This window comes from Anabrus simplex, chromosome 2 (genome assembly GCF_040414725.1).
Source record: "Anabrus simplex isolate iqAnaSimp1 chromosome 2, ASM4041472v1, whole genome shotgun sequence".
Lineage (NCBI taxonomy): Eukaryota > Metazoa > Arthropoda > Insecta > Orthoptera > Tettigoniidae > Anabrus > Anabrus simplex.
This window is the reverse complement of record NC_090266.1, coordinates 213,885,268-213,906,196: the sequence shown is the minus strand read 5'-3', so window position 1 is coordinate 213,906,196 and position 20,929 is coordinate 213,885,268. Positions and strand designations below refer to the sequence as shown.

Here is a 20,929-nt window from a genome sequence, read left to right as displayed (position 1 = left end):
TAGGGAGGTACATTCAGGGAAACTGGGTGGCCTAGGGAGCGGTGATAAGGGAACAGGAAACTGGAAATCAAGTAGGGATGGCATAAAAATGTTAGTGTTCCAACTGTAGAAGTATTGTAAAGAAAGGAATAGAATTAAGTAATTTAATATATATACCAGATATTGTAATAGGAGCTGAATCGTGGCTGAAAAATGATATAATGGATGCATAAATGTTCTCACGGAACTGGAGTGTGTGTCGTAGATATAGGATAGGAATGGCAGGAGGGGGAGTATTCATTCGGGTGAAAGAATTTGTAAGCTACGAAAAAGTCGAAGATGACAAACATGAAACTCTAGGTGTAAGGCTCATCTCTGAAGATAATAGGCAACTTGATGTTTTTGGAGTGTACAGATCGGGGTAGCGCAGGCGCTGATTCAGAATTAGTTGATAAGATAATCGGGTATGTGGGGAAACGTTGAGAAAAAGGAACGTGATTGTTGCGGGTGATCTCTATTTACCAAATGTCAATTGGGAAGGTAATGCGAACGACAGGAAGCATGACCAACAAATGGCAAGTAAGTTAATATGGGAAGGGCATGTAATTCAGAAAGAGATGGAACCAACTAGAGGGAAGAATGTCCGACTCCATGGCTAAATGGTTAGCGTGCTGGCCTTTGATCACAGGGGTCCCGGGTTCGATTCCCGGCAGGGTCGGGAATTTTAAATTTTAATCTTAATTGGTTAATTTCGCTGGCACGGGGGCTGGGTGTATGTGTCGTCTTAATCATTTCATCCTCATCACGACTCGCAGGTCGCCTACGGGTGTCAAATCGAAAAACCTTCATCTGGCGATCCGAGCTTGTCCTCGGACACTCTCGGCCCTAAAAGCCAAACGCCATTTCATTTCAGAGGGAAGAATATTCTGGATGTGACGCTGCTAAAACCGGATGAGCTCTATAGAGAAACCGATGTAATAGATGGTATTAGTGATCATGAAGCTGTTTTGTGGTAGTTAAAAATGAATGTGAAAGAAAGGATGATATTAAAATTAGGACTATAAGGCAGTACCATATGGCTAATAAAACAGGCATGAGGGAGTTTTTAAAAAGGAACTATGACCTAGGTAAAACGATAAATAAATTTTAAACATACTCTGGGATGGGTTTAAAGCAATTGTTGAGGAATGTGAAAATAGGTTTGTACCTTTAAAAGGTGGTAATGAATGGTAAAGGTCCACTATATTATAACAGACGTAAAGGGACTAAGAAGGAGGTGCAAGTTGGAAATAAATAGTTAGAAATGGCTGTGGAAGTAAGGAGAAAATGAAGGAACTTAGAAATTGAATCTAGCAAAGAAGTTAGCTAAGGATCACATGATGGCAAACGTAATTGGCGGTCATGCAAATTTTAGTGAAAAATGGAAGAGTATGTATAGGTACTTGGCAGAAACAGGTTCCAAGGAGGATATTCCAGGAATCATTAATGAACAGGGGGAGTGTTTATGCGAGGATCTTCAAAAGGCAGAAGTATTCAGTCAGCAGTATGTAAAGATTGTTAGTTACAAGGATAATGTCTAGATAGAGGAGGTGACTAATATTAGAGAAGTATTAAAATTTACCTATGGCAACAATGGCATTTACAGTGAGATACACAAGTTGAAAACTAGAAAATCAGCTGGAATTGGTAAGGTTTCGGAGGATATACTAAAGACAATGGTTTGGGATGTAGTGCCATATCTGAAGTACTTATTTGATTACTGTTCGCATGAAGGAGCTATACCAAATGAATGGAGAGTTGCTATAGTACCCCTGTGTAGGCCTATAAAGGAAAGGGTGATAGACATAAAGCCGAAAATTACAGGCCAGTCAGTTTGACATTCATTGCATGTAAGCTTTGGGAAAGCATTCTTTCTGATTATATCAGACACGTTCGCGAAATTAATAACTAGTTTGATAGAAGGCAGTTTGGGGTTAGGAAAGGTTATTCCACTGAAGCTCAACTTGTAGGATTCCAGCACGATATAGCAGATATCCTGGATTTAGGTCAATTGGACTGTATCGCGATTGACCTATCTAAGGCATTTGATAGGGTACATCGTGGGATATTACTGGCAAAAATGAGTGCGATTGGACTTTACAAAAGGGTGGCTGAATGGGTGGCTATGTTTCTAGAAAATACAACTCAGAGAATTAGAGTTGGCGAAGCTTTATCTGTCCCTGTAATAATTAAGAGGGGAATTCCTTAAGGCAGTATTATTGGACCTTTTTTCTTATATATATCGATTATTTGTGTAAAGAAGTGGAATCAGAAATAAGGCTTTTTGCAAATGTTAATCTGTACAGAGTAATAAATACGTTGCACGATTGCAGTTGCTCACAATGTTGTGAGATGGACAGTAGGCAATGGTATGATAAACGGGGTTAAAAGTTGGTTGTGAGTTTCACAAATAGGAAACGTCCTCTCAGTTTTAATTACTGCCTTGATGGGGGTGAAAATTCCCTTTGGGTATAATTGTAAGTACCTACGTCTTAATATAAAGAGAGATCTTCATTGGGGTAATCACACAAATATGATTGTAAATAAAGGGTACAGATCTCTGCACATGGTTATGAGGGTGTTCAGGGGTTGTAGTTAAGGATGTAAAGGAGAGGGCAGATACGTCTCTGGTAAGACCCACAACTAGAGTATGGTTCCAGTGAATGGGACCCTCACCAGGATTACCTTATTCAAGAACTGGAAAAAGTCCAAAGAAAAGCAGCTCGATTTGTTCTGGGTGATTTCCGACAAAAGAGTAGCGTTACAAAAATTTTCCCGAGTTTGGGCTGGGAAGACTTTGGAGAAAGGAGACGAGCTGCTCGACTAAGTGGTATGTTCCGGGCTGCCAGCAGAGAGATGGCGTGGAATGATATCAGTAGACGAATAAGTTGAGTGGCGTGTTCAATAGTAGGAAAGATCACAATATGAAGATAAAGTTGGAATGCAAGAGGACAAATTGGGGCAAATATTCATTTATAGGAAAGGGAGTTAGATATTGGAATAACTTACCCAGGGAGATGTTCAATAAATTTCCAATTTCTTTGAAATCGTTTAATATAATTCTAGGAAAACAACGAATGGGGAATCTGCCACCTGGGCGACTGCCCTAAATGCAGATCAGTAGTGATTGATTGTCCTTTACCGTGTGTGCATGAATACAATTTGGGGTGGTTCAAACTTTTTTCTGTTGCTAATGATGGAGCTCGTCCCATTATTTTCCCCAAGAAGGAAGGCCACACGATCTTCCATATCAACTCAAAATGAATTCTGAAGATATGGACAATTTTAAACTCGATATTACAGAGCAAAGGTTTGAAGATTTGAGGCGTTAATAAAACCTGCATTACGGAGTTCAACGATTCATTCTTTGTAAATATCAGGGAAAAACATACAAGTTGAACTACAAGAATTATAAGCGCAGATAACTAAGCCATAATAGAGCAACCGTTTAAGTATTGCACTGTAAAAGTTATATTAAAACAAATGCCGAAAGATTCGATTGCTCACCAGTTTTGTGTAAGCCATATTTGGAACTACGCATCTGTGAGCAGTTGTAGTAAAAATGAGAAATAAAATATTGACGTGTGCTCATTGATTTCAATAGGGAACATGCATGATCCGGGGTTTTAATTAAAAATATGCTAATCTGATTCAAAATTTCATGCAGAATTCAAAAATGTGATCAGAATGTACAAATAATAACTCCAAACGTGATAAAAATCTACGAAAATGTCACGTCACGCAAGCACGCGATCTCATTGGTCTGACGTCATCGTACAGGTTGACTGAATTAGCAGACGAAATAACACATAGTGTGCTGTGAGAAGCAGGATACACTTCGCGTATTTCTACTTTACGTTAGTGTCTAGTATGGTTAAATTCGAGGTCTATACATTGGATAATAATCTGAGTGGTATATTTTAGACTTAAAATGAATCCTGCGCAGACAGTGAGACAGAAAACTTATAAATGGTGTAGAGTTCCGATGTGCAATAGCACATCGCATACCATACCAAACAAATTGTTTATAAATGTTCCAAAGACGCTAAAACTAGGAAGAAATGGATTTTGGCGAGCCGGAGAAATGCTGGTGATATATCGGAAAAGTCTACAGTTTATTTTTTTAAAATATTTTAACGTAAGATGAATTTGTTTGAATTTTCAAATCACTTTTCCATGTCAGCTGTTCTAGTGGTAAAACTTTAAATTTTTATGTATGATGCTTTATTTAAATGCTTCAATTACATCTTGGAATATGAAAGTAATAAACAGTGCATTAAATAATGCTGATTATTAAAGTATTCTCCAAACCTAACCTATGTTTTGGGTGATCCATGTCAAGATAATAAATCAAAGGGGTTATGAACCATTTTGACAGCTCTAATTCTACCAATATATCTTGGCATGGGACAGTTATGTATGTCTTTATTGAAGATCTTAATTGGTAAAGAAATTTAGGCTATATCTAAATACTCTATAATGTAACAAAGAATAGGCGTGTACATCATGAAAGGAAACAACGTGAATTTAACAAATGTATAACTCTACACAAAACCAATGCTTGTCTGTTGGGGTCTTATAAGTTAACAATGCTCAATTATAATAAATATCATAATATTAATGAAATAAATAACATAATTGCACACAGGTGAATATAGTGATGTAGGAGTTTGAAATATTATCCAACTTAGCCTAAGTTTTAGGTTATACAAGCCAGGTCAATAAACCGAAGGGTAAAAATACCGCGCGAATTGGCCGTGCGGTTAGGAGCGCGCAGCTGTGAGCTCGCATCCGGGAGATAGTGGGTTTTGAACCCCACTGCCGGCAGCCCTGAAGATGGTTTTCCGTGGTTTCCTATTTTCACACTAGGCAAATGCTGAGGCTGTACCTAAGGCCACGGCCGCTTTGTGCCCATTCCTATGCCTTTCCTGTCCCATCGTCGCCATAAGACCTATATGTGACGGTGTGACGTAAAGCAAAAAAAAGTCACAGCACCCAAAGACATTCCTGTATTGAGCGACTAAAATGTCACCAGGACACTTTTCTTTCCTGATATGTTCAGCTTGTTAAAAGCCAAATGTAATTAATGTTATTGGCTTCACGCCCCGCTAACTACTTCTACGATTTTCGGAGACGCCGATGTGCAGGAATTTAGTCCTGCAGGAGTTCTTTTACGTGCCAGTAAATCTACCGACACGAGGCTGACGTATTTGAGCACCTTCAACTACCACCGGACTGAACCAAGTTGGGGTCAGAAGGCCAGCACCTCAACAGTCTGAACCACTCAGCCCGACTTGTGAAAACTAGATGAAGTCATATTTATCTTTATCATGTTTAACTTTTTCCCTCCACAAAGATATTTAATTCTCTTTCATGGGCCCTGGAAGTGGGTAGGCCAGTTGTCCCAACCATAAATATATAGTTTTTGGGAATGATAGATTATAGCCCTATAGTACTATGATCTTTCTTTCTTTCCTTTCTTTCTTTCTTTCTTTCTTTCTTTCTTTCTTTCTTTCTTTCTTAATCAGTATATCCTTCAGGGTTGGTTTTCTCTCGGACTCAGCGAGGGATTTCACCTCTACCACTTCAAGGGCAGTGTCCTGGAACGTTGAGACTTTGAGTATGGTGATGAAACTAGTGAGGAGGGCCATTACCTCGCCCAGGCGGCCTCACCTGTTATGCTCAACAGGGGCCTTGTTGGAGGATGGGAGGGTCGGAAGGGATAGACAAGGAAGAGGGAAGGAAACGGCCGTGGCCTTAGGTGCCTGGAGGAGAAGTAGGAAAATACGAAAAACCACTTCGAGGATGGCTGAGGTGGGATTCGAAACCCTTCTACTCAGTTGACCTCCCGAGGCTGAGTAGACCCCGTTCCAGTCCTCGTACTATTTGTTTTCAACTTTCATGGCAGAGCCGGGAATCGAAACCGGGCCTCCGGGAGTGGCACACATTAACCAGTACACCACAGAAGCGGACTAGTACTATAATGCTACCTTTATGTTTATGTTAGTGCTGAAATCCGATTTCTTATTTTACTAATGCTGAAAGCCCGAAAATGTAATGTTATTCTTTAATAGGGGAATCAGTCTAGAAGGAAATGTTGAAAGTGATGTGACATCTATCCAGGTTCGTTGTTATCCTAATACTATGGGTTACAGTACATTGCACGTATATAAAAGACGCCACTTACAAACTTGCTTGTTATCCGCGAATTTCTGCGGCCACAAAGGTCACATTTTTCAAGAATGACGACATCTACACATGGTAGATTGTCTGACTGTGCTGTTTCGAACCTTTCTTCTGTCATTTCGAAGTTACTCGCGATCATGAATAATAAACAATCGACTTTTAGCAACGGCTGATGCACAACGGCTGGTAGAGCTCCATGCGGTACTGGATCGTGACGTCACAGCGCGCCGCTTACGTCAGAGGCCGTTTCACTCGCCTTGCGGAAAGGCACTATTAAACATTTTTTTAATGGTAGAAAACAAGGCAACATACCACAATGTAATACGTTTACGTACTATTTCATTGGTGTACTTTTCAAAAAAAATATGTTTGAAAATTATGCATGTTCCCAATTCAACATTACCTCATCTATGCGAAACAGGACAGGACTACTGGCAGCAGATTTTGTTGTGTTTAGGCAGAACCTCTCTTGGCCTAACCCTACGTAAGGGTGTAGTGGCGTCATGCTGAATTTTGTCCTTAAGATGTCACGTTATTTCAACATTTTTCATCTTTGTCGACAAGCTATTACCCGAAATGCGAAGTCATATACCTTGATGTATCTCGCAAGACACAGCCTGCCTACAGAAGTCTGTTACGGTGTGGTGACTTGTTTGCTGAACGCTTATTCTGATAAGTCTTTTGATCTGGTCCATCCATCCCAGTGGTGAACATCTTCTGGGCCTTTGGCCGTCGACTTCGTCCTTCATGTTGATGCCTCTCCTTGACTCTGGTCTCCTGGCTCTGCGACCGAAGTACTTGTCTGTGGGGAGGGGGGGGGGGTCATAATTGAATCGGTGGTTTTGAAAAGAGCGTAAGTCCGCAATCTCTAACTTTAGGGAAATAAAAAAAAAACTGTTTTGATAATCTATTTTTAGTATTAAAGATATTTTTTTCCTAGTTACTTATTGCAAAAAGACACATTCTCATGCATTTTATAATTGTTTTATAATTTAGGTGAGGTTGTTAAAAAATACAAACAAGGGGACTGGTGCCTTTTCAAAATTAAGATAAAGTAAAAAAAATGGAACAAACGTAAAATAGCTTAAACTATTTAAATTTTACAAAACTGAATATCTATACATACAAGTATTATACCACGGCATATTTAAGCAAAATATTTACTTAGTTTTACAAGTTTTGACATTACAGGTATGCCTTTCATCAGCTTCGTCTCCGTCCTTGGTTGGCCACTCATAGATTTCATTATAAAAGGGTGTATGTTCTCCTGGAATGTACTGTTGAAGTTTTTGAATGTCATCCACTTTTTAGAGTTAATCGGGCACTTCTCCAAGTGTGCCTTTCGTGTAGGGAATGGGATATCTTCACATTTTGTCAACTTAAAAGTATGAGATCTTAATCCGTCGATAGTCATAAGTTTTCAGCCCTCTTGTTGTCTGCTACATTCAAACATGTAGTATTTTCATGTAGGCCCTATTAAACCGTTCCTTTTTTATCTTCAGGAACATTCTTCCCTGAAGACTCAATAGATAAAACCTTAGTCTTATAAAAACCTTGTAAATTTGCAGCTTGAACTAGCCTCCTCCAACATTTTGGCATACTCTGTGGGTGTGTATACACGATCAGAACGTTTCAACTGCCTCTTTATAACGCCAAAATTGCGATCACAAGGGAGGGAGGAATGACCTCTTACTGGGTAGTATTGTATAACATTTTCGAATCGCCCAGTGGAAACGAGCGTCGTTAAGTATCGGATTACAGTATTATTCCGGTTTCGTCCTTCGGTAGCTGTTTCTGGTGTATTATTTGTTATATAATCGTGAAGAAAAGTTCAAACTTCGTTTGAGTCTCTGTTTCCTAAACCTTCGTGCTATAAATGAAACTCCGATGTCCCTTTCTTCATGTCGTACATGCAGAATACATACACCCACAACTGTCTAAGATAAAAACACGTCCTGTACAGGAATGTGGGGGTAGTGGCAGGTTCTGCATCTAATCGAAACATACATGCAACATCGTCTCGATCTTTACACATTTTCAACATCTTTCAACTTTTTATATACCTTTTTGGATCTGTTTTTGTGAACCAATAACTCTGCGGCTGCAACACGTTTTGCGTTATCATTGAGGAAGTTAACTTTTAATTTCAATGGCTAATTCTTCACATGTGGCACACATCTTTCTGTGGCCTACCGAATGTATAACCCAAGTTTTCATTAAAATATTTGTAATAAAATCCATAGGTGACTTTGATGTCCCGTTATTTTATACAAAAAAAAATAGAATGCATTATTTTAACGGTGAGCTCAGCATTGAGGTATTTTATATCCCGTTTTGCATATTTAGCCTCTTTTACAGGAAAATGTGTTCACCTACAATTTCTCCAGGTACAGCCTTAGTTCTACAATTTCTACTCTTATCTCGATGTTCTTTTGGAGTCTTACCTGCTACCAGAAGTGATATGAGACGTCGTATTCCTTTTTGTGTTACTCCATATAAACTGAGAAGCTTTCTTACACACAGTAGTTTTATTTCCTTCGCAGAAAACACTATAACGTACATTACACGCTCTTGATTTTGGGTTTTCAGTTCTAGGTCTTTTACGATGAATATCTGTTTTAGTCAGCAATCCTTGGAGAAAAATATCTTGTTCGGCTTTTATCTCAAAATCATGAAATACTTGTAAAATTGCTATTTTGTCTGTGTCATTGAATTTGCTGAAACACTTCCCTTTGCACATGGAAAAAAACAATTGCATTACCTTCAACAGACATACACAACTGTCACCTGGAAAGAAAACAACTGTACAATACCTTCAATTGACAAAGCTTTTAAACTTCATTTAAATGAAACCATGATAAATTATTTAGTATATTCATTGTATAGAATCTGTAGAATGTAGGCCTATCGTACATACTGTAGATAACGAAACGCTAATTTTATAACTTTTAATTCAAGATATACTTTCAAAGGTTATCAACGTACTTGCAATCAGGTCCAGTAGTTCTTGCATTTACAGTTTTACCACTGTAGTTTTTGTATTCAAGTCCTTTAACTTTGCACTTTTTAATTGCATTTTTATTATATTCATCAGCATTTCTTATGCCTCTCTTACGTTTTTTAGAAATTCTTTCTTGAGAACTGGATTCAGAATTCATATTGCCAAGAAGATTAGAATCTGTCTAAATAACATTGGCTGCAAGGAATGACGGAATTGAGAACAGTTTTGCTGGTTTATTACATGAGAGCGCTACTGTAGTTGTTTTGAATAGGCCCGTTCAAAACATAGAGAATTTTGAAACCATGGTAACTATGACAATATGCAATGGACTGATGCCCTTTTTAATGTAAATCGATAGATACTGTTATAAGGAACATATTTACTTAACCTCAATTCCGTAAAAACTGTGACTGATGCCCTTTTCAGAACCACTGATTCAATTGTCATTGCCACTGGTTTCTCACCAAGGCGTCAGCGGCTTGAACACCAATCGGAACACGCGTTAAAAGAAAAGTCGCTTCCTCGCGGCCTGGATTCCACGTAAAAATGGAAGATCCGTGGCTATGATAATTATATAAACGATCGCGTAAAACTAGAAGCTAGCTTTTGCTTTTGGCTAATAAGAATGAACAGTTTTATTCCGACGCCATCCGACTCGTTGGCTGAATGGTCAGCGTACTGGCCTTCGGTTCAGAGGGTCCCGGGTTCGATTCCCGGCCGGGCCGGGGATTTAACCTTCATTGGTTAATTCCAATGGTCCGGGGGCAGGATGTTTGTGCTGTCCCCAACATCCCTGCTACTCACACACCACACACAACACTATCCTCCATCACAATAACACGCCGTTACGTACACATGGCAGATGCCGCCCACCCTCATCGGAGGGTCTGCCTTACAAGGGCTGCACTCGGCTAGAAATAGCCACACGAAATTATTACATTCCGACGCCTAGCGATTTCTGGAAGAGTTCATTAGTTTTGTGTGCAGTCCAAGGTATTCGGAGTAATCTCCCATAACTCCACGGTTTTCCAGCGTGAATTTTTCAGCGATCGGACAAGTTCGTCATCTAACTTTCCGTTTCATCAGTCGCTGTATGGAAGATTAAAGTTCACTCGAGGATCTTTGTCTTTGCAGTGATAATGTTCTTTCAAATGCGAGCAAGTTTTGCTGTTTAAGTCCTTGCCATCGCGCAATGCATCTGATCTCGTTTCACGGTTTCCGTTACTTGTGACAACAGATCCCAGATACTCGAAACGACCGATGAACCTCGAAATCGATAGTTCTCGTGGTGTCAGGTCTGTTATTGGGGTAGTCTGCAGTCATTCATCTGTTTGGTCTTCGTGTTATTGATTTCAAGACCATATACTTCGCTCCATTCGTCGAGCGTCCACATGACTGTTTATAGTTCCTGTTAATTTTCTGCACTTAACAGTGTGTCATCTGCGTATATGCGATGGTTGGTTTACCGAACACCAATTTGGACGTTGTCATTCCAGACTTAAAGTACCTCCGTCTTGATCTATTTACCCTAATATTAAACTGATAGCGGAAAGACCTTTTCAGTCCGTCAGTAGAGATGGTCTGACTCACTCTTTCACTGTATTCGAAGAGTGATATTGCTGGATCAGGTATACCGGACGCCTCAAGTCTCCATGTCGATGAGAATAGTCTCCAGAGCTTATAACGTTTCACTCTTTCGAAAAGCACACGAACATCTTGGGGGTTTTACTCTGTGGTCTTTATGAACTGTCGAACGCTGAGGAACTGTTAAAACTTTTTTCCGCCGGGGAAAAAGTCTGTTCATCTCGTTTTCTCATATTCCTGTAGCCTATAATGTAGACGCGTTGATCCACGTGGAAAAGACACTTCCAAGACTTCTGCGTACCGAGCACGGGATGTGGCAATTTGTACATTCCTTTCGAGAAGGGCAGATATCCCACTGCATGTTTATCCGCGTATATCCGCAAAGTTAGTGTCTTGGCGGATACAAAATGTGTGGCAGTGCGGACAATTTTGCTGATAATTTCTAAATAATGACGTTTATTGATTTTTCACTCAGGTATAATCTTGTTTTTGCTTGTGGTTAGGCGACCCTTCACGTTGGTATCGGAGAATAGTGATATATAAAGAGCCTGGAAAGCACAAAGCCATAAATCTGATCTAAGGTAACTGGCTCCTGCCCGCAATTAATGGAAGGAAGGAACATTGGTCAATACGTCGTAGTTGTAGCAAGAGAAAATCCCTCCTAAACCTGCGACTGTAGGGAATCTGGTGCCAGGTGTCAGGCCTATTGTATTATGTTTACAGATCTATTCGTTTCAATACTTTGTGTGAAATATACTGTAGTTGAATATTTAAATTATCCGCGGATAACCATTTTGCGGATGAAGGAAGTGCGGATGCGGATGTTATTTTGTATATCCGCGCAGGGCTCTAGTTATAAGCTGTCATGTAAGGTAGCATTTTGGAGATCATTCTCGTAGTGGAGTGGTCAAGGCGTTCGCTCCGAAATAGAAGGTACAGTTATTTATGTTCGTTCCCGGCCGTTCTTAACTCTCATTTCGTTCTTCCATATACATAATTACACAAATTTTCCTTATGGACTTGTTGCCTTTGAGCAGTCTATCTGCAGGCTTCTGTGAATTGTCTCCACGACACTATATTTGCATCTAGCTCGGTGACCTCGTTTAGTTCCACATGCTTCCCTTCATAGATACTTTTATTTCATTTATCTTTATGAAGTTAGTCGGAGTTCAAGAGGACAAATTGGTGCAAATATCCAATTTTAGGAAAATGAATTCGGAAATGGAATAATTTATCTGCGGAAATGTTCGATAGATTTCAGAGTTCTCTATCACCCAGGTGGAAAATTCCCTATCAGTTGTTTATCTGGTCTTCTCGTAAAAGATTAGGTATTAATCATAACATCACTTGTATAAAGCATATGCCTAATAGACATAATATTGTGATTAAAACCATTTGAATGCGCGCGGCTGTGATCTTGCATCCGGGAGATAGTGCGTTCGAATCCCATTGTCGGCAGCCCTGAAGATGGTTTTCCGTGGTTTCCCTTTTCACACTATTCAAATGCTGGGGCTGTACCTTAAGGCCACGGCCGCTTCCTTCCAACTCCTAGGCCTTTCCTAACCTATTGTCGCCATAAGACTTATCTGTGTCGGTGCGACGTAAAGCCACTAGCAAAAACACATTTGAATGCTGTTTATGAAAACAAATGACATAGGTAGAATGACGACTCGACCCTAAGTACTTCATGTTACGAAGCGAGCGCCTTAAGGTGCATACACACTTGCGAGCATCTTGCGAGCCGAGCGGCTCATGAGCTGCTCACGGAAAACATTAAAAGTTCGAGCGGCTCGCGAGCACTGCTTGAGCCATTTGCTCGCAGGATCAGTCTGTGAATTCCATGTCTGCCATTACCAGAACCACTTCCGGGTCGTCAAATGAAGTTGCCGTACCTTTTCGTAGGTGATAGTGCATTTGCACTCAGCGAAAATGTTATGAAACCATACCCGGGAGATCATGCCTTTGGAACGTACAAGAGAATCTTGAACTATTGATTGAGCAGAGCTCGACGAGTAGTGGAAAATACACCGAAGAAAATGGAAAATACAACACCCACAAGGAGTTGTGCTACATTGCTGCAATTGAACGTGCAGGACGAGTGTTCGGTTGTGATTCGATGATTACACTTTCAGGTCCCTCTGACTGCAAGTTTGGACAACAATCAATACAGGATGTGCCTACGACGAGCTGCAATACATTGATGAATTCGTCGAGGCATGGAGTCAAAAAGGCCCTGGATCGCTTGCTGAGGAATTGTGGCCCATGCTTGCTACACTCCACGGGTCAGTTGTTCCAGAGTTTGGGTGGCTGAGGACGGTTGGCCAGTTGTCGACCCATCATGTCCCACACATGCTCAATAGGACTGAGGTCCGGGGATCTGGCGGGCCACTCTAAGGTTGTGATGTGGAGAGCTACTCTGGAGATGCGTGCAATGTGAACCCGGGCATTGTCCTGCTGAAACATCCCATTAGCAATGTTCGCCATCATAGTGAAAATCACTGGATTGAGTACCCTATCAACGCACTGTCCAGCAGTCATAGTGCCCTCAACAAGCACTAATTGTGATTTCACATTAAAGCCAATAGCTCCCCAGACCATAATGCTTGGTGTTGGCCCTGTGTGCCTCTCGACAATAAGATCTGGGCGGCCCCTGTCCCCGGTACGTCGGCGCACACGATTTCGGCGGTCACTGCGGGCAAGACAGAAGCGCGATTCAGCACTAAAGACGACTTTATGCCATTCGTCGACCCACGTCGATCTGTCTCGACACCAGGCCAGCCTTACACGTCGCTGTTGTGGGGTCAATGGAACACCTTCTGCAGGGACACGAGCTCGTAAGCCAGCTGCACGCAGGCGATTACAAACTGTTTGTTGTGTAACGTGGGGTGCCACAGCTGCTCGAATTTGCGCTGCTGTTGCATGGGGTTCGATCCGGGTCATCTGAATGATGCGGCGATCCTCTCTCACAGTTGTCCGTTGCGCTGGGCTTGTGCCAGGTCTACGAATGTGGGGTACCTTCTTTTGACCACTGCTGCCATACACGTTGTACCGTAGATGCCTGTCGGCCAACACGTGCAGCGACAGTCCTTAGCGATAATCCAGCCTCACACAGCCTAATTATTCGAGCCCTCTCAAACGGCGACAGTTGATAGCGTGCTCTTCTCTGTCGTCGAGGCATGTTTGACGGAACACTTCACTCCACAGTCTGCAAGTCAACTACGCTACACCAGAGTCCGTATACTGCAGTTGATTCCTCCGCGACCAATCACGTGGGGAGACCTGTAGCAACAATCCAATGGGTCTGAAACTTTGATCGTTTACATACCTACATGGCATCGTTCCATATCTTGAAAATCAACACAAACGACCAATGCCTTCATGGTGTTGCAATTTCCATTTTCATAAGTGTACCTTCGGTATATGAAGTTCAGTGTTTCGAGTTTTAAGAAAACCAATGCTTTTGGAGCCCCCCAAAGCCGAAATCATTATGTCTGTAGTAGTTTTGCATAATTACCTGAGGATTCATTCCCCCAACTTATACACACAACCCGGTTCACTAGACTATGAAGCGAACGGAGAGATTATTGAAGGAACATTGGAGACACAATGAAGAAATGACTTCCATGAGACAGCTACGAAATGTTCCTAGATCTTCTGCTTACGTAAACAAAATTAGAGATGAAATAGCTGACTATTGCACGAAAGGAGCTTTGCCATTGCAAAATACGTACGCTTGAAAAAGATAAAGAAAAGGAAAAATCCTCTGTGTTTAGCGTCTGTCTTGGTTTATATCTTTCATTGAGGAACCCCAAAAGCTTCATACGCAAACCATCGGCTTTTGTAAATTTCCGTAGCTCCTATAAAGCAAAAAATAGTACAAAATATGTATGATTGAATACGGTATTGTATAGGTACTACCTATTGAATTGCAACCTATGTTCACTTATGATATAATAACCAATAAATATCAATACTCGTTTACTACAGTTGTTGCTTCAAAAAGATAATAAATGAATACATCAAGTATAAAAAGGAAGTTAAAGCTTTATTTTATTTAAACACGAGAACTTACCTTTTCCAGTAGTGCGACTGCTTTTCTCTTTGCTCCTTTCCCTCCGGTGTGATCCCAAGAAAGAAATAATTTTCTTCTTACATTCATCAGCGGGTCGTCCAATTATTGTACCAATATCCCGCCATGCATCCTCTTTCATATTCTTTGTCAAGTGATCGCCATTTTTCGGGCCCATAAAACAGAATGTGTCCGATAAGTGTCTGTCAGCGCAAGCACATCTTCATCGGACCAGGCCGCCATGCTCGCGGCATGCTCACTTTAACCGTACACACTTGCGAGCACGTTCCTTGGCCGACCACACTGAGCGCGAGCATCCCTTTGTGCGCGAGCACGTTCCTTGGCCGACCACACTGAGCGCGAGCATCCCTTTGTGCGCGAGCACGTTCCTTGGCCGACCACACTGAGCGCGAGCATCCCTTTGTGCTCGCCGAGAAAACAGACTCCATTCGGCTCGCAGTGAGCGGCTCACAACATGCTCGCTTTACGCTCATTACCCCGTACACACTTGCGAGCACACCGGCTCGCGAGTGTTTACGCACCTTTAGCCATTACGCTACAAGAGCGCTTGGATAGGTGCTGGGTCATGTAATTACTTATACCAGGTGTTTGAAAACTGAAACAATGCAGTTCGAAAATTAAAGCCCATTTGAGATGATTTCCAAATAGGTCTTGATTTTATATCCTTGTAGAGCTTCTTCGCAGAAGCATGACTTGTGTCCCCGAAGCTATAAATGCGAGAGGCTAGTGTGACCGTTGAAACTCAAGGGAAGCATTCATGTTTAAAAACCTCCAATACAATAGTGATCACTGTTACGGTATCATGTTTTCATCAACACACGAAGCTAAATTAAGCTGTATGTCACCAAAAATACAGCTAATGTTCAGCTCACAAAACTAGCCCGCTAGATACTGTACTCGTAGGTGGTAGAACCGTCCCATTGTCAACGAAAACGTGCGTAGGTTAGTTAAACGTTCAACAAAACTGCAATAAAATATTCCCCCAACCTCTGTGTCAGTCTCCAACGTAGCATGTGTAAAATATTCAGTCTACTCGGCTTTCAATAATGTTTAACAAAATAGCCCCGACATAAGTGTGAAGAAAGGGTAATTTCGCCCTCGAACTCCCCTTAAATTCTTCCGAAACAACTTTTGACTGCAACTGAAACTCACTTCAAGCTTTGCTGGAGATAGATTACATACGTTAGTATTTGAAATATTCTACTTGCTTGAGTTTCGCATTCTCTCTATGATACTCTCTATTCTAAAATTTCTTCCTTAACATCACTTTGTCCAAGAAAATGGTGATCTTCTTGTCATAATGGCTGCATTTATTTTCACATTCAGCAATTTCTAACTCATATCTTCGAGATGGCCTATCCCTAAGATCAGTACAAGCCAAACTAGTTAAAACATTTTCATTCAGGTGAATCCCAGTCTTCCATTGTAATACCGTTCATAAAATTGACAGTGTAAACTAAACAGTGAGGCTGAAACATTTCAAACTTCCACAAATAAAGAACTTTCCCATAGTTGGCCGAAAACCTTCAATGTGTCAGTGCGACGTTTAACTACTAGAAAATACAAACCTAATTTCACCATCAACTCTATCGGTAGTGTGGATCTCGTTATAAATGAAATTGAAGGCTGCCTGAATTACAAGGGGTAGTAGAAGTATCATTATTATAGGCCTACGGTTTTGTTTGCCTACTGGTCTTAGTACTGCTACTGCCACTTTTAGACTCAATTAAACTAAGCCTCGTACATCTCTGGAAAAGGATGCTTTGATCTGAAACTATGCAACGTTGAACACTTGGCGACCTCCCGTGCTCTTTGGGTGATCTTGATTCAGTGTGCAAAATTATTTTTTCCTGCGTTTTCATACAACTCTGATATTGGTTTTCTGAACGATCTGAAGCTTCACTGAAGCAATTCTTTACGATGTATTGCAGGTTCGAAGCTGGTCAAGGTTGGTGACATTTGAGGGTATTTAAATGCGTTTGCTTCCAGTATGTTAAAACACTACTGCGGAACTAGTGTGCGCCTGGTAAAATCCATATTTTATTCTGTGCCACCACAAACTTAGGCAGGTGCGGTTTCACGTGCACATGTCTCTCCGTACTGGAATATTTCGCTGAAATTATCTGGCGGACATGCGTAATGGTGACTGAAGGCCTGATTTTACTGGCCTCGCCACTGGTATCGACTGGAGAGCTCACGGTCGATTTGCGCATGCGCCTGTCAACTGCTGTATTGTGCCGGTTGTTCTGTCTGCTTGCCTGCCTGCCCGCCCGCTTTAGTCTTTCGTGACAGTGATGCTAATCGCCTGTGAAGTATGGTGTTGTCTTGCTAGTGTGTTTACTAAAGAGAGTACAACACCCTAATTTTACAGCCAGTGGTAATGAAGAATCATGGGCAATGTTTTCCACAGGGTGAGCTACATATTAATATACATTCTGGTTCACCTGCAGTGACATTTGTTCATTCTGTATCCCAAAGAGCTGTCATGAATCTTCGCCTTTGTGAACACCTTCGATTACCATATCATGTGCAAGAAACCTTAAGTATGTGCATTCTTTATTACGTGAAATTCAGGTAAATGATAATTTGGATGTTAATCTGTTCCGCTTTTTTTTTTTGGAGGGGGAGGGGGATTCTTATGATTGAGTGAACCATAGAGCTGTTATGCTGCACTGTTGACCGGAGAACTATGTAATCATTGGGAAAGAATAGATCAGTTTGTGATTTCGAATTTCTTCAAGTGACTACGATAGCTAAACATTGTTGGCTTTTTCGCTAGGATGTCGTACAGCTTTATATTTGAGCACGTGGGTTTTGGTCATAATTGAGATTTGGAGGACGAATAAATGATAGGACTTTCTGGGAGAAAGTGGCTGCTCCTCTCTTAAGGAAGATTTTTACTGACTAACCTGTTTGTAGACTTACGGTAATGCTTCCTTGGAAAAATAAAACCCAGTAATACACTGCCTTGTACGAAGACTAGTGCTCAGCATTCTCGATGCGTTGTGCTTTACCACAGGATTCTCGGTAAATGGGAAGTGTTGAATTACTTAATGCGGAGTACTCACTTGCGCATTGTAACCGTGTCGAGCAGAATAGTAGCATGTCCAAGCCTGCTGTATTAGTCATGACTCGGGAAAGGAAGTACCGCAGGAAAGAAAGGGTTACCGTACGTTGCTCATTACTTCCTGTGTTGTGTTAGGCTTTCAAATATGTATTAAGTTTGGGTCATGGACTGTTTGTTGGTTTGGCGTGTGTTTCGTGTTGCAGTGGCGTGATGGTTATGAAGATTATAATGTACTTTTCTCATCTACGCGTCTCGCCTTCAGTTGTATTGTCTCATTTAATAAAATGTATATGTCTATAGTTTTTTTCGTACCTCGGAAATAGATTGACGCTTGGAAAAACAGCGAGGAGTATAACTTGTTGCCGCTATTCTTCGCAGTTATTCTTGCAGGTATCTCGATATTATTTTTTCCACTTACCGAAATGGGCAAACGACTCGTAAATATTTCTTTGTTTGAAACATGTCCTGTATTTGCTGCTCCACGGAGAACAGCTGGTAGATTTGAATCTTGTAGTTCTCGATAGGTAGATACTGAATCGGTACATATGATTCCTCTGCCTCTTATTTTTCACATTCCTGCGAGTCAACTGTTACGAATACTCAGAAGCGTATCTCATGCAAAGGATGTCGGTATTCCGAAGCTAGCTGATAATCAGAGTAAAGTTTAGAGTTTAAAATTGACCATGTGCACGTATTTTCGGGTCGTGCTTCCCTGTGCCTTATTTAATACTGTACATACAATTCTAGAGGCACGATTTTAGGTGCTGGGCTGGTAGCCTTCCCTTGAGTTGACCTCTGGCTGGAGTTCTGTAATTAGTATTACGTTGCTGTAATGAATCATTCATTCATTCCTGTCCACCTCTGTCGCCGTTCGTGCTTAGACTGTCCGTATGGGACGTATAATGATCGGTTGAGTTCATCATCTCAGTGACTTGAGATATTAGTGTGTTTCTCAATTTTACTAGAGCTGGGAATGTATCTCATTTCAAATCGTGAGGAAAGTTGCTTATCCCCCCACCCCTCTGCTAATTCATCTAATCAGAACTTCTCGTATCGTCGGGCCTGTGGGCCTATTTTTTCTATAAACATTCGAAACCTTTTATTGCGACATCACTTTTATACGACGTATTGGATATAACTACGAAATCTGTCGGTCCTTACTAAATCCTATATAAACATTGCAATTAAAAATCGCGTAGTACATCGCTTTTACGACATATTATATATAAAACGGGCCGGGCTGAGTGGCTCAGACAGTTGAGGCGTTGGTCTTCTGATTCCAACTTTGCAGGTTCGATCTTGGCTCAGTCCGGTGGTATTTGAATGTGCTTAGATACGTCAGCCTCGTGTCGGTAGATTTACTGGCACGTAAAAACTCCTGCGGGACTAAATTGTGGCACCTCGGCGTCTTCGAAAACCGTAAAAGTAGTTTGTGGGTCGTAAAGCCAGTAACATTAATATCGTAAAAAACGGCGTATTTTTACCATATTTTCGGAGAAATGCGTAGACTATAACGTCCAATGTTTATTTTTGTTCGTTACATATTTGGGGGTTGCCGACAACAATGTAAAGTATACTTTCAAACTGTCGTTTTCAGTATATTGTCGATTTCAAATCAGTTTGTCTTAAATCGTTAAGGCAAACATCGCTGTGAAGATGTCGCTGTACGTACTGTGTCAACATTAGAAGAAAAAAGTCTGTCCCACTTTACTAATACCGTATTGCACTTACGTTTTTTTCAAGTTATAAATTTACTCTGTTAACCCATGTAAGTGTGCAGCCCAATTCTTAGATTTGGCACACAGAAGACAAGACCAGTTCATGCGACTATCGTCTGTAAGTACTGTTAATTCGTTCTCTTCGGAGTTTTTATAACTGGTTTGGATTGTTTGATTTCCTCTGCTGTAAAGTTTCCTTTCCTGAAATATCGCAGATCTGTGTGTTAGACAATAGCGTTTTAGAAATGGCGATTATCAGGAATTTTCTCGGTGGTTCTGTGGTTATTAACCCGTTATTGTAGCGTAGGGGGCAATTGCACGAGGTTAGTTTAGTGTTTTAGAATCTCGTTCTGTTCGCTATTATATTTTCAATAGTGCCTACCTTTTTCAGGGTTCCGAATAGCTGTGCGGAGCTGTAGTACAGCTTATATGACATGTAGTACTGTTGCTTTTTTTTTCTGTAATAAATATTCTCGATCCTCTTCGTCCTTTTTATCAATTTATTGGGGTAAGCACCAGTTAAGAGCTTTGGCCCAGTTTTACGACCGGTTGCCTTTCCTAACGCCCAACTTACGCGGAACGATGTATGCACTCTTGTATGTTTGAGGTGGTACGTAGCCTGGAGTGTGTTGTGTACGCGAAGAGGATTAATCATCAATTAGATATCTCTGATATGCGTTTAGGACAGTCGCCCACGCCGCAGATACCCTATCAGTTGTTTAGGTAGTATTTTCTTAAACAATTTCAACGAAGGTGGAAATTTACAGAACATCTTGTGTAGTAGGGTATGTTATTACAGATCCTAACTCCTCTTCCTATAAATGAATATTAGCTCCAATTTGTCCACATTAATTCCAACTTTATCTTGAAATTGTGAACTTTCCTGCCTTTAAAGACTACTCCAGTTTACTCGTGTACTGTCATTTCACTCCACATCTCCACTGACAGATCGGGACATCCCGCTTAGTCGAGCAACTCGTTTCTTTATTCACAAGTCTCCCCAGCCCAACGTTTGCAATATTGTCGTAGCACTACTCTTGTCGGAAACCTCCCTGAAGTCCCGTTCCATGGCTAAATTACTATGCTAGCCTTTGGCCCAAGGGGTCCCAGGTTCGATTCCCAGCTAGGTCGGGGATTTAAACTTCCATTAGTTAATTCCTCTCGTTCCGGGGTTGACACGTCTTCAGCATTAGAATTCATATTCCGTAGGGCCCATTTACACAGACGCGCAGGTCGCCTGTACGGCGTCAACTCGAAAGACTTGC

The 20,929-nt window shown here is 41.1% G+C and overlaps 1 protein-coding gene across 3 annotated transcripts in view; it reads left to right on the top strand.

Moving 5' to 3' along the window:
* The window catches only part of LOC136864010 (uro-adherence factor A), a 639,417-nt gene that overhangs the window by 187,473 nt on the left and 431,015 nt on the right, over positions 1-20,929 (top strand). The window contains exon 1 of one of the 3 annotated variants that reach the window (XM_067140509.2): positions 17,166-17,290. The exons of the other annotated variants lie outside the window; for them this stretch is intronic. Coding sequence (XP_066996610.2) covers positions 17,270-17,290 — 21 coding nt within the window. The 5' untranslated portion in view covers positions 17,166-17,269. Of the gene's footprint in view, positions 1-17,165; positions 17,291-20,929 lie in introns of those variants that run through there. 3 annotated transcript variants of the gene reach the window in all.